At 34.2% G+C, this 15,459-nt stretch overlaps 1 protein-coding gene across 1 annotated transcript in view; it reads right to left on the reverse strand.

Annotated features, from left to right (window-relative positions):
• Positions 1-15,459, reverse strand: part of LOC121371243 (atypical kinase COQ8B, mitochondrial-like) — a 78,708-nt gene that overhangs the window by 53,701 nt on the left and 9,548 nt on the right. The window contains exons 9-11 of the mRNA XM_041496983.1: positions 13,609-13,690; positions 12,833-12,926; positions 10,091-10,232 (exon numbers count right to left, since the gene is read on the reverse strand). Of these exons, the coding sequence (XP_041352917.1) occupies positions 10,091-10,232; positions 12,833-12,926; positions 13,609-13,690 (318 nt within the window). The remainder of the gene's footprint in view (positions 1-10,090; positions 10,233-12,832; positions 12,927-13,608; positions 13,691-15,459) is intronic.

Consider the following 15,459-nt stretch of genomic DNA (forward strand, 5'->3'; position numbering starts at 1 on the left):
GCAGTGGGTTTTTTTTATCAAAACGCGATATACGCCAATTAAAAACAACAATTTTTTACTGAAAATGAAAAATGGATATATCGCATTTTGTGCCTAAACTCTTCATATATACAATATTTCAACAAATCATGTTCAAAACACAGTACTGACAAATTTGCCATCTACTTCCCTCCTAAGTCAGTAACATCATATCAAGAACAAAAACAAGATTTTGTCATATTACAAGCATTTTTATTGAATATCGTAAGAAAGGAGAATAGATAATTAGGTTTCTAAGATTTTTGTGATTTCTTTAATAAAAATGCAATAAAATAGGGCAAATAGGTGTAGTATTAGAATACAGATAATACCACGGTGTTTCGTTGTTACCTGTAATGATTTAAGACAAAATGATTGAGTTTGTGTTAAATCCTTATAGTTAACAACAAAACATAGTGGTATTATCCACTAATTTTAAAACGTTTATTACATTGGCAAAGCCAGTATGCTATATTTGGGGGGGGGGGGGGGGGGGGAGATCACCAACATGGTCTACGAGTCATATTATGGGATGACAGGCAAATACAAGAGGTGGTGGTGGGAAATAAATGATATGATTTGGGGGCATAACCCCCATTCTCCACATGGCTCTGCTAATGGTTTATTATCCTCGGAAACAAATACATGGCAGTGTCAGGGTTATGGCCCCAATATCACTATCTAACAGTTATGTTACAGGTAAATGATTGAATAGCGATATGAATGGTAGTGTGTTGATCAACAATATTAAACAATGATATATTAAACAAACTTAACGTTTATGATATATAGAGGATTCGTCACGAGTATTTTTTAATATGGGAAATATCAACCGAGGCTTCGTTAATCTGTATTTGTCGAGCCTTTGGCGAGACAAATACAGATTAACAGGCCGAGGTTGATATTTACCATATTAAAAAATACGAGTGACGAATTCTATTTATCATATCACTGTCAATTTTGTTTATTTTTCACTTAAATGATTAATAAACAAAACCCCAATGCTCGGACGTAACATTTGTTATGACGTATGAATACATGTACATGTCAATCACTCAGCTGATAATCGGTTTGTCAATACACCTTTAAGGTTATCTATGCTTTCTGAAACTAGGTTAAAAGCGGACAGAACGATTGTAGCTATTTAAACAATTTAATACTAATTTAACAGTTTTATATATACACAATGAAATTATAATAAAATAATTGACAATAGCCAAATATTTTAAAATAACTTTTCGCGGCATTTTGCTGAATACTACGTCATTGTCAGACATAGGCGTATCTACGTCACTGACCTATTTAAGGGCTTCATCAAGTTCAGTCGCCGTCGGAATCACGGTCAAAAATGATTCTTCGTTGTTTTAATGGGACAACAGGACTTTTAGGCTGAGCCAGATTTATTACAATGTTGCCCCCACTGGCATTGCCTCCAAACATGGTGTTCACACCGCCGGAAATATTGATGATCTGTGATTGTTTCGAATTTAAAAGTGTTGTCGGATTTCCTTCGAAGACGAACACACGGGAACCAAACTTGAGGATTCACAAGATGTAGATATCGCGGACAGAATGTGCGACAGTTCTTTGTGTTGGTCGTGATTTATATGGCTGTATGCATTAACTGAATGAATATTTTTGTGTCCTGTTATCTGCATGTTTTAATGAGCAGGAACGTGATTGTCGTTCAGTTTTTGGACCAGATAGGCTATTTGTGTGCAGAGTGGTTCGTCAGGCGTTTAGTGGTACAAATATTACCACTCGAACACATGTTTTTTATCAGTCCAGCAAGTTTATTTCTACCAATGCATTGACCGAGGAACCACTGTTCTCCTGCTTTCGGCATACCGAGTGTGTGTGTGTGTGTGTGTGTATGTGTAGCAATGTAGAATGGGTCGTCAGCACAAACGTTTCACGGTCGTTTTGAAGAATAAAACTTGAAAACTTCAACGGGACATCGAAGGGGATTTTGTGTTTGCCCACATTTTTGGAATAACGTCTCTGCAATCGCGGGGATTTTCTCATACTTTGCATACTTGCAAAAGACAACTTCAAAAGACGCCATGTTTGTTCGTCAACAATTTTGACAGGTGAAAATAGTTCCACATTTTGGTATATAATTTGCGTAATAATGTAATTTGCATACTTATGTTCTAAATATTTGCATACTTATGTCTCAAAATATGTGATTTATGTAATGGGCGTGCCCAATGCTATTCCTTAGTAGTGATATGATAAAAGGCATTAACACAGAATTTAAAAGTAAAAGAAGGAAAAGTTAACAAAGGGAAGAAATAAAGATAAGATTTCAAAACTAGAAAAACTTTACGTTGTAATATAACATTAAAAAACCCATAATAATAATTACAGTTAAAATTTGCAATAATGCCATTGATATGTAAATGATAATTAAATATCCTATATCATGCAAGATATGATATAATATAATATGTGTGTCTTTTTAAAAAGGCTCTTAATTTAGTTTTGGATATGTCACCCAGTATTTTAAAATAATCCATTTTGCAGTGTCATAAAATGTGTCGACTTGCCAATAATATTCCAGTAATTCTAATAGTTTAAAAAAAAGGTTCTGCATGATTGTATATGCTTGTATGAGAAAAAGACATGCACTACTAGAAGGTTCCATCCATTACATGTATTACACTCTCTGACCTGCTTCATAATTTTAAGTGATATTACTTCTTTGGCCCTGTTTAATTCAACAGCCACGCATCAGCCGTACACATCAATTACAGCCACTGTAAATCCCTGTAAGTTATCGAGTACACGTCTAAGATGAAGGTGAAGTGCAACCCGATATCCACATGCGTGTGGTGTACTTGTCGACACTTGGTGTAGCAGATTAAGGTATGGGCAGAGTTAGTATCAAGTCATGATGTCCAATCATGATTTCCAACTCTATTATTAATGTTATTTAATGAGACAATCCTGCATCAAGCCAGTAGGAACGACTTTGGGAGTGTGTGTGTGTGTGTGTGTGTGTGCACTGATGGATCAGGTACAAACTTTATATCAGATTTTGGTTACAATTGCAAACCCCTTCCTACTAATGCTAGAGACATCTTAAAATATAATTTGATCAAGAAAATGGTGAATAAAAACATAGATTACTGTTGTATATAACATAAATGACTTCACAATTCTAAATTTTACCAATTCCACATTTAATTTCTCCAATGACTGTTGGTGAGCCCAGGGTATTACACTGAAGTAAGCCGTCTGTTAGGTACAATTGTTATGGGAGTTTTAAAATACCCGTAAAAAAAAAACGAAGACAATTCAAACATAATAACTTATTTTACTTTATTTTGTCCTTAAAATGCTTCTTGTTCCGTAATGATGTAATTTTCTGTATGAAATAGATGCCAAACACTTGTAAATGTATGCCCAGTGTAACTGCTAGTTGCAGATGTTTTGTGAGGCAAATCTATTTGTACTGCATGTCAAACAATTTTACAGTAAACTTTCACAATGGCTTTAGTAAATCAGATGTGTCATTGTTCATTAAATTTTCAGTGTAAGTAAGAATATGTAGTAAAGAGGTTTGTCATTTGTCAGTGGTACACAGGCTAAGAAAATGCAGTAGACCAGGACCTGTAATTATAAAACTTTTATAGACTCAATCTCTAATGACGTCACATGCATACAATTTGTATGGCGTCATGACATTAGTGTATCGAGTCTAGACTCTAAAAAGTTTATAAGCACCAGGCCAGGACCCTGCATATAAAACCTTTAAAGGTAGTACTAAACCAAATAACTTCCAGCTGGGTCAAAGTTCGAGGTGCACCGAACTTTTGATAGAGAAGTGAACACCACAAGTCCTGTGATTGGTTATAAATGTGAGTGTGTTGGTTGTAAAAAATAATAGTTTCATCTGGGTAAAAAAAATATGCAATTTGTTTTCGTCTAGTACCAATGTGTCAAGTAGCCTTGTGCTTGAAACATGTATGGGGTACCTGTAAAAAAAAGTACTCGAATTTTGTGCGGAACTGGGGTAGTCATAGATGCTACCCGTTATCTCAGAAATGAGCAGCTTGACCCCCAATTTTTTCTGATTCACTTTAAGTGTGAGGGGTGGTAGTATTTATATCCGTGGCGTTTATGTCGGTTGATACATTGCAGGTAGGAGTTTTAGCCACATATGTTACTATTGTCGTCTATGGGATTTGATTTGGTAGTATACACCCTATAGCACATATTCAGTGCATAATAAAAAATATTATGATTTTGTCATTTTATTTAATTAAACTATACTGGTTGATTAATTAGCCATCACTCGACCATGCAAGTTCACAATGACCTTGACCTTGACAATAATCTCTGTACATAGCTCTGAATGGAGTTTGAATCAAAGTTAGCACTGAAGAAAAGTTGGTTTTGGTCTATAATTCATACTGTAAAGATTTCAATAATTTCTTTTTACATGGTATTTGACTTGCCATATACAACTGCTCTTAAATATGGTATTATATATAGGCAACCTGAACTAAGATTTTAATAGCAATTTATTTTTATATTAAAAACAGCATGTGCCAATAGTGGGTTAATGTCTTTAGTTTCCATTAACATTGTTAATTTTTTATGTATGAAATTCTGAAAACTCAAATTTGTAAAGAACTTGATTTTTATTGTCATTTTGACATATTTATAGGATGCTAAGTTATATTTTAGACAAATTTGTAGTTTTATGCAAAATTTAAAGTAAATTTGAAGAAAAACTTTTACCAAAAACATAATTAAATTTGTTGTCACTATTGTGCCTTCTGTTCTTATTTGTACATAACAATAAGGTTGTTAAACATATACACGTACTTAGATCTCCAGATCATTTTTTTCTTCTTAATAATCACTTAGTTAGCTCTCATGAAAAGCATTTTGAGTTTATACTAGATTCAGAACCAATTTTTTTCAGATTTGATTATCTGCCTTGGATTAAGTTGATAATTTATTTTATTGTTAAAGCTGTATTACCTAATGTTACTAGCTAAATAAAATGCTGGATTACAGCTTGTAGGAATACATCTAATATATATATTGTATTCATCCAGATTAGAAAATAATGCAAGAAAATAGATGTTCGGGTAATTTTGTCATTTAAAAATAGTTTTTTTCAGTAATTAATCAAAAATAAGTGTGTGAAAGCTGCATGATAATTCCAGATATCACAACTATTAAAACCTCCAACTACAGTAGGTTATAAATAAAATATAGTCAGGAATATTGGTGGCTGCCAATGGTTTTGATGGTTCATTATGAAAATCAGCATGGCCGATGGATTTGAAATTCCCACACCTGGTAACTTGAAGACACCCACACCCAGCATACAGGATTTCCTCCCAACACTAATGTTCAGGACATTAAGTCATTACTTCATACAGGTACAGACATGTTTGTGTTTCCTTCCTCAGACAGTATCTTTTTTTAATACTGATATTTCTTTGAGGTGCCTGCTAAGGTGTCCATAATCTGGAGGTCAATCAAGTGCATGTGTTTTAATGGAATTCTTTAAAGGGGTAGGGGTACTCTGACTATCTTTTTTGTCTCTACATATATACCTGAGTACACACACCCAACTGAAAGTAAATATCTTCAGGAGTTTTATTTTAAAACATTTTGTTGTTTAATATAACATATTGCATTTGTACAAAACTATATGCAATATATATGCTTTTTGAGGTGTACATTATATTAGGTTGCACTGTAGAAACAACAGTTTCAGTGAGGTTGTCAGTTTATGTCAGAATACACCAGATCCTGGTTGTCATAAAGACACACAGCTGGACACTTTTTGAAAAATGTATGTTATCAATATAGGTAGTATTAAACCAAATAACTTCCGGCTGGGTCAAAGTTCGAGGTGCACCGAACTTTTGATAGAGAAGTGAACACCACAAGTCCTGTGATTGGTTATAAATGTGAGTGTGTTGGTTGTAAAAAATAATAGTTTCATCTGGGTAAAAAAAATATGCAATTTGTTTTCATCTAGTACCAATGTGTCAAGTAGCCTTGTGCTTGAAACATGTATGGGGTACCTGTAAAAAAAAGTACTCGAATTTTGTGCGGAACTGGGGTAGTCATAGACGCTACCCGTTATCTCAGAAACGAGCAGCTTGACCCCCAATTTTTTCTGATTCACTTTAAGTGTGAGGGGTATTTATATCCGTGGCGTTTATGTCGGTTGATACGTTGCAGGTAGGAGTTTTAGCCACATATGTTACTATTGTCGTCTATGGGATTTGATTTGGTAGTATACACCCTATAGTACAGACTTAATCCAAGTGATGTTAAAATTGCCCCAATGTTGAGAATACCAAAGGACAGACTGGTCACTTGTAATGCCTGTTACGTTTCAGTTAACTCTGACATAGTATTAGAGTAGGCAGTAAATCAAGTTTATCACTTGTCAGTAAATTTTAGTCCATGAATATTAGTAAATCAAGTTTTTCACTCAACAGTAAATTTAAAGTATATCAGGTTTTTCACTTCACAGCAATCTTTGACAGTTTAAACATGTACTGTAAATAGGGTTCATCAATAAACTATCACAGTAGGCCTATAGGGTGTATACTACCAAATCAAATCCCATAGATGACAATAGTAACATATGTGGCTAAAACTCTAACCTGCAGCATATCAATCGACATAAACGCCACAGATATAAAAGCTCACCTTTAAAGTGAATCAGAAAAAATTGGGAGGTCAAGCTGCTCATTTCTGAGATAACAGGTAGCGTCTCTGACTACCCTAGTTCTGCACAAAATTAGAGGTTTTTTTTTACAGGTACTCCATACATGTTTCAAGCACAAGGCTACTTGACACAGTGGTGCTAGATGAAATAAAATTGCATACATTTTTTGCCAGATGAAACTTTTTTTTTTACAATGAACACACTCACATTAATCACCAATCACAGGACTTGTGGTGTTTACTTCTCTATCAAAAGTTGGGTGCACCTCGAACTTTGACCCTGCCGGAAGTTATTTAGTTTAGTACTACCTATAAGTGTTGCTGTGACAGTAAGCTGACATTATAAGAATAAACAATAAATCAGCTTTGTCAAAACAAGCATTCTGAGAATGTTTTTTGCATCTCCTAAATTCAAGGGTCATAACTCAAAAATGGGTAAATTGCCATGAAAGTCAAACTTGATCTGTAACAGTATATGATAGAACTCCACACAAAATTTCATCACAATATATTCAGGCATTGCAAAAACAAAGTCCAGAAAACAATTTTTCATGTTGCCTAATTTCATGGGCTATAACTGTGAAAAATGGGTATGGTAAATTGCCATGAAAGCTGAACTTGATCTGTAACAGAACATGATAAAGCTAGACAAAATTTCAGTTCAATATCTTGAGGCATTGCAAAAAAAAGTTTAAATTTTTTTTTTTTATATCTTCTAAGTTTGAGGACCATACATCTGGTAAACTATATGGGACAAATGGACTGACTGACAAACAACGGACGGACGGTTGGAAAGACATAGACAAGGATGAAGATGAAATCTATAGTCTGCATTGGCTACTTTGTTTATTACAATAAAAACATGTGACTTCCATATAAATTATAATTACATTGTTTTTGGAGGTTCTTAACAGTTGCTTACCAGTGCTAGAAATAAGCAAATCTGTTCACTAGTCCACCAGACAAGTACATCTAAAACTTCACCAATATTTTCACTTGTCCAAATAAATGGTTTGTTTCATTCAAATGCAAGGATGATGTTTATCACTGCTCAAATTGAAACTGCATTGAAAATGTTTACTTATCCATAGGAGGTAAAATATGTTTATCCAAGCACATTTTCACTTGTCAGGACAAATAGACAAGTGCTTATTTCGAACACTGCTTACTTTAAATAAATAGTGACATACTTTGAAACAATGAATAAACAACATGACAACACTAACCTTTTTTTGATGGACACAAAAGGTAATATTACATATTTTATAAATTATGTTTTTTAAATTATAACATTTGTATTTTTAATACTGTTGCAATCAAACATTGTAAGAAAAAAATGTACTGAAATATTTTACATCTCATGTATAATTTATAACAGCTATGTTGTCTTTTTTTTTGTCTGGATTCGACTCTGTGACCTGAATGCATAAAAAGTTCAAATTGCATTGTTTGGCAGTGTTGATTCTTGAAAAATAATCTACAGTACACCTAGAACAATAGTGTGACGTCACACGTATGGATTAATGTCTCTTCATCGAATACAATTTTATAACAGTTTACTGTTTCTCATTAAATTGGCAATCACAATAAGCAGTTATAGTCAGGCGTAAATTCCATTTGTTTGTAATGTGTATGCGTATTCATAATCAAGGCTTGAAATTGCGGCCAGCAAAAATCAGTCCATTTTTTAGACCTAGCAGGTGAAATAGAAATTCACTTGTTAAAACCTCCCAAAATTCATAAGACATATTTTACGATTGTCTCACCTGTTATTTAGCTCATTATTCTGTTTTATTATATAACATTTAGTGAAATATCTTAAAATATCAGCTGCCAAAAGTTATATAATAAATAGAAAATTTCATAGTTTTTTTGTCAAATATGATTTATATCTCATCTCGTGAAGTTTGCAATCATATCACACTCGTCGCGTGAGATATAAATCATATTTGACAAAAACCATGAAATATCCTCTATATATTTTAAATCCACAATGCTTTAAAATACATCTCAGAGATCCTAATTTTTCATACACTATCCCAAAGACTACCCATACCCCATCCTGTCTTATTTCCAATAGGCCATATTTTTTTCTTAGGACATTTTTGTTTGGCCTGCCGTTTTAAAAAAATAATAGCAGGCCATATTTTACTTTCTATTTCGAGCCCTGATAATGCACAATGCATCGAGTGATCAGATACCACGTACGGAAAATGCATAAATGGAATCTATTACATGTAAAAGAAAGAAAGAAATCTTTTATTTAACGACACACTCAAAACATTTTATTTACGGTTATATGGCGTCAGACATATGGTTAAGGACCACACAGATATAGAGAGAGGAAACCTGCCGTCGCCACGTCATGTGCTACTCTTTTCGATTAACAGTAAAGGATCTTTTATATGCACATCCCACAGACAGGGTAGTACATACCACAGCCTTTGATATGCCAGTCATGGTGCACTGGCTGGAACGAGAAATAGCCCAATGGGCCCACCGATGGGGATCAATCCCAGACCAACCGCACATCAAGTAAGCACTTTACCACTGGGCTACGTCTCGCCCTACATGTACAAAGTCCAATAGGAATTGAGAACTGAAAGTTAGGAATACTTAACAGTCATCAACGTCTAGGATCGATCCCTGTCGGTGGGCTCATTGGACTATTTCTCGTTCCAGCCAGTGCACCACGACTGGTATATCAAAGGTCATGGTATGTGCTATCCTGTCTGTGGGATGGTGCATATAAAAGATACCTTGCTACTAATGAACAAATGTAGTGGGTTTCCTCTGTATGACTGTGTCAAAATGACCATATGTTTGATATTCAATAGCAGATGATTAATAAATCAATGTGGTCTAGTGGTGTGTTAAAGCAAAACAAACTTCTTCTTTTTTTAGACTATTTCAATTCCAGTTGTTAAACTTTGAGAAGAATTTTAAACATCTAACATGTACAATGATTTCTGATTTGGGGAGAATGTGTATTGACAGTCTGGAAGTACAGTGTCACAGATGTTAACTTGCCTTATTCTTTTTAAAGCCATCAGACTTGAGTTTCACCCACTTCACGGGTGCAAATATGGGTGTTTTTCCTGAGTGTATGACCCCAAATGAGGGATGATTACCCGGCAGGCACAGCTGGTTCCGTGTACCCCAGGCTCGGGTAATACCGAGATAGCTCAAGTGACAGCAAACGACCCTGTCAAGTGGTGCCATACTGAAAGGGAAACACTGATGCTTCACCAGTCATCTCATTACCATCACCCATATTACGTTTGTGATGTCCTAATAATAAATATCTTTGTCTCTCGTGTTATATGTCTGGGGCATCTTTGAAAACAAAGAAAACACTTGCCTTGTTCCTGGTCTTCTGGTCAAAGTCAACACACTGGTCCAATGGCATACCCTCAACATACTCTGATGTGAAGACTTGTTTTGTACTGAGCTCATCAATCACTTCAGGCACATAGTACTCAGGGTAAGGCTTCAGGATCTCTCTGGTAAATATAAATAGTATGGTACTCAACATATTACATAAAAGTACAATCAGAAACATTATGGTAACACTTTTATATACAATATATCATTCTAAAATGTTACGGCCAAAGTCGTTGTTGAAGCACTATTTTGGACAGAATTCGTTGGTGAAGTAACAGTTGGTGTCCATGATAGTCATGCTTGAACAGTTCTCTGAAGAAAACATCCGAAAAATATCCTGTATCCATACAAGTGATAACCAATTAAAAAACAGCTGTTACAATCAGGTAAAAGATACATAGGTACATCATATAGTGCCTTTAAACCAATACAGGGCTCATGCTGTCGGTAGCCAAATTAGTCATCTGTTAATTTTTTTTAAAAATGGCTAATAAAATTTACAAGTGGCTAAAATTTCGGCTAAGCCATTTTCTATCTTCTGATGAAAACAGTTACATAATCTATCCCACACCTGAAATATAATAATAATGCCAAATATTCAATTAGAATAACAGCGATCTCACAACTGGTAACGAGCAACGGTGTCATCCAGAATACATGATAATGTTTGCTTATTTTAATAATCTTGGTTATTAATTTTAACAATATGTATTCAACATGTATGAAAGCAAAGTCTGAAAGATCTGTAGCTTGTTGTTTTAACTTTGTAAAGACTTTGAAACAAAGCAATAAAAACAGACCGACAATGCGTGTCAGTTTCAGTACACATGCTAGTACAGGGCCAAAAGACAAGTAGGCTGTCCTTGGCCGAGTTCAGCCAGACTGAGCAACAACAAAAAAACTGGTTTATGTGCTTCATGTTAAACCCAATGTCCACATCGGGAACCAATCAGATAGTTCGCAAACATTAGGAAAACGTTTATTGGCTGAACTTGGGGTTGCTCTCAGTGTGCATATAGGTCACGCTTGACCATCGGCAAAGACACATGTCAAGAGACATCATTGCAGACATTAAACAATATGATTACATGCAAGCAAATCTTGATGTAAATTTGTAAACACAACAAACAATAGTTGTTTGCATCAATGATCACTTAATTGCTGTTTCCTTTGTCTTTGTGAATTTCACACTCATGCATATCGCGATTGCGGGAAATGAACATGCAGTATTTATTAGGGATGTAATAAATACACATGTTGGCGAATATGATACATATCACAAATACGAATATGTATTCATGTCCATGAATACAAAAGTGAAAATATTTTGCAGAAAGGAAGAACAGTATCTTTTTAAAAAATATAAAAACTGATTGATCATGAAATGTATTTTTTTGACAAAAGCGAAATTAAGGAAATGCGTTGAATAAAATATTGGTCTATGTGCTTGATCTACTACCAAACCGGTCCGCATATTATCAAAATAATAGAATTGGTACAGTTAGCATTACATACATATTCATATATTCAGTTCTAGTGACGAAAGAAAGAAATGTTTTATTTAACGACTCACTCAACACATTTTATTTACGGTTATATGGCGTCAGACATCTGGTTAAGGACCACACAGATTTTGAGAGGAAACCCACTGTCGCCACTTTATGGGCTACTCTTTCCGATTAGCAGCAAGGGATCTTTTATTTGCACTTCCCACAGGCAGGATAGCACAAACCACGGCCTTTGTTGAACCAGTTATGGATCACTGGTCAGTGCAAGTGGTTTACACCTACCCATTGAGCCTTGCGGAGCACTCACTCAGGGTTTGGAGTCAGTATCTGGATTAAAAAACCCATGCCTCGACTGGGATCCGAACCCAGTACCTACCAGCCTGTAGACCGATGGCCTAACCACGACGCCGGTTTCTAGTGATGAATACAAATGCAACTACGATGTAGATTGCTGTTCGGTGCACCAAATATTCAAGGATATTGTTACACTCCTAGTATTTATACAAATTGAGGTTAAATTGAATACAATTAGTTTACAATAATCATGAAATATGTTAGATACAATATTAGACTGTGAGGTGACATCTCAAAACTTAGCTGGATTTTAAAAAGACTGTAAGTTTCAATTCTTTATCTTTTTAATAAAAAACAACTGACGTAAATGGAATAGTTGTGAAGTCAGCATTCGTAGGCTAGGTATTTTACAAGATAAAATCAGCAACAAGCATTTAACACGACGATGAAATAAACAGCAACAACATGGTGCAAATTATGAAATTGTTGGGGTAGGGAATTGATAGGTACCCCACTCCTGCTGAAAAATCTAAATAATATATTAACTGCCCCTACCCACATTGCTGTCTTTATTTTTTGATCAGGGAATACGTTTTTGTTATTCACATTTATTCTAGTTTGTACATAATTAGCTAAAAAAAGAAGCATTTTTATATTCATATATAAATTCTCTATAGAGTACTGCACAAAACAATTTTGACTAAAACATTTTCATTCTGGCTAATAAAAATCCCATTTGGCTAATTTTTTTGGCTACAGGTATTTTTGATCTAGGGTGAGCCCTGCAATAATGGACGTGTATGTGGCATGTTTACCATAATTTTGTTATAGAATCTGTCAGCAATTACTGTACCTGTTGTTAAGTATCATGTTTTAGGGAGATGCTCTTAATCCTAATCTGTGCTTGAGATTCTTACCTGAAAAGCCTACAGAACTTGGCTTCTCTGATATAGTCTACTTCCCATGCTAGTTCCAATCTGGCCACCTGCATGACACTTTCAACATACATTCCTGAAATTTAATCTCAAAATAATATACAACCATAAAAACAATTAATTTTAATGGAATATAATAAATTTTCATATTAATATCATCGTGACCATTTTGAATGGCTAAATGTGAATAAAAGAATAACTGTATGAGGAATTAATGATGCAATTTTAGTAAATTCTAGACATCAATGTAAGATAATTATATTTATTGAACTAGGGACAGACCCTAGTTTCAACCCGTGAAAATTAACACTAAGTTTAGTTAATCTACAAACCTGTAACACATTTGGATAAAGTTACAATTCAGTGAAACATGAGTCTGTGACTTTGAAATGGTGAAATACCCTCTAAAAATTGACTAAAACTCGACTACATCTCAGACGCACATAAAAATATGAGAAAGGCATTTTTTGTGACGTTAAAAACACCAGGATGACCAAAAACACTTCAAATGTACGGAAATTGATAATCTAAACCATAAAATCTAAGTATGATTTTAGTTATCAAAAATGGCTATAATGATAAAAAATATGCCTTAGTGTTTAAAAACTAGGGTCTGTTCCTTTAAAAAATTACTATAAATTATTATGCTTCCATGAATTATTTCCCTTTAATAGAAACACAATTCTGAATTACTTTCAAAATAGACAATTAATACAAGTTACTGGAGATAATGTAGTCAAATAAAATCTTATACTTACCAGGTGGTAAAATATTCCAGACATTCAACACAGACATTAGGTTGTTGATATCACTGTCAATACTTTTGGAAACACCTGGATACTGAAACAAAAAAATCTAACATATAATGTGAATTATGCAAAGCAATAATAATATATTAATGTTTATCATCTAGTTATACAACTCAACTTTCGCTAGGGATATTTATTGTGTTCAGTGGATGACATATATAATTGCAGTCACGCATTGCCATGATGATTCATGGAACATCCACACAGCATAATCTTATGAATCACATATTGTACGAATTTAAGATGTGCACAAATTGTTTATTATGACATAACTTTGGTATATGCCTAGCAAAAGCGAAGTAGTATATATTTTAAATAGTGTGTGTATATATATATATATATATATATATATATATGTATGTATGTATGTATGTGTGTGTGTGTGTGTGTGTGTGTGTGTGTGTGTGTGTACTATGCAGTTCTTTCAAGAATTTTATAAATCAAATATCTCTATTCTATTATTAAAAATTATTATATTCATTTGGTATTTGGTCTTTCTAGGCAATATATATATATGGCAAAAGAATAGCATTCAAAGTTGTATATTAAAGGCAAAAGATACACAGGGATTATTATATGAGCATGTGAGTCATACCGAGTGTAATAATTTATTTATTATCCATATTATTAAAACAAAAATTAAATGAATAACAAGGACTGTGTCAAAATGTTTCAAACGTAACTAGAAGGAGAGAATGAAATGATGTCATTTTGGTAAGCGATTTTAGTATCTAATGACCAACCAATGACAAAACAAAATAAAGTGACAATAAATGTTACTTTATTATGAATATAAAATGTAATTACAAGTTTAACATACTCAGAGCCGATACTGGGGAAGCAACGTCATGATTACTTGTTATTACACCTGTGCTTCGTATGGCTTTTATTAACTCAGTTACATTGAACCATGTGGTTAATAATAAGACTTCAGTTATAGTGTGATGGTATTAATGGTAACATATCAAATAACAGTCAACTATCAAAGATCAACAGTATTCAAAATCAAATACATTAATTTTACAGCATACAGTCACCCATCGAACAATAAAAGACAGTTAGTTAAAAAATATCAATGGTTTTAAGTATATTAATGTGACACTTATTAGTATTAGCAATTGTATGCATCAAATCAAATGGTCTTCTGTTATAAAAAAAATTTCAAAACGCATAAGCAGTGTTTTCCCTAGCTTGTTTTAGCATAGTGCAGCACCATGCCTCAATAGCCTAGCACCATCTTGCCTTAATCAGCGCCATGCTGTCCTGAGATTAAACAAGCCATTTTCAGTAATTAATTCTAAAACTAGACCCAGTGATTTTCTGCGATCGCGGAAAACGGACGGAATTCATGGAATTCCCATTGTTAAAAAAATTAATACCATTTTACTATTGCCACACACTGTAAAACTGATGATTGGCCCGTGTGCAGTACTATTGGCAAACACGTAGTGTCATATTTACTGGTGCTACATTCAGCCAGACCGAGCAGAAAAACGTAAACCAAATGGCCACGTTGGGAACTAAATACTTCGCGAACGTTAGCGAAACGTTTGCTGGCTGAACTTGGAACTGGTTCACTGCTTAGTCTGTTGCGCCTGCGCAGACAGGACAGGTTTTTCTGTTGTTGTTGCTGTTTGTTTTTTTCAGGAGTAAGTTCAGTCAGCGGTTTGTCACTAACGTTTGTCATGGAAAACTGATTTTTACGTTTTGTTAACACTAAGCCCCGTTGAATAAAACAGTGCACTCAATTGTTGGACAAATATGCTTTATGTAGTTGTTATAACTGTAACCTTTGCTCTG

The sequence above is a fragment of the Gigantopelta aegis genome, chromosome 4 (genome assembly GCF_016097555.1).
Source record: "Gigantopelta aegis isolate Gae_Host chromosome 4, Gae_host_genome, whole genome shotgun sequence".
In the NCBI taxonomy this organism is placed as follows: Eukaryota; Metazoa; Mollusca; class Gastropoda; order Neomphalida; family Peltospiridae; genus Gigantopelta; species Gigantopelta aegis.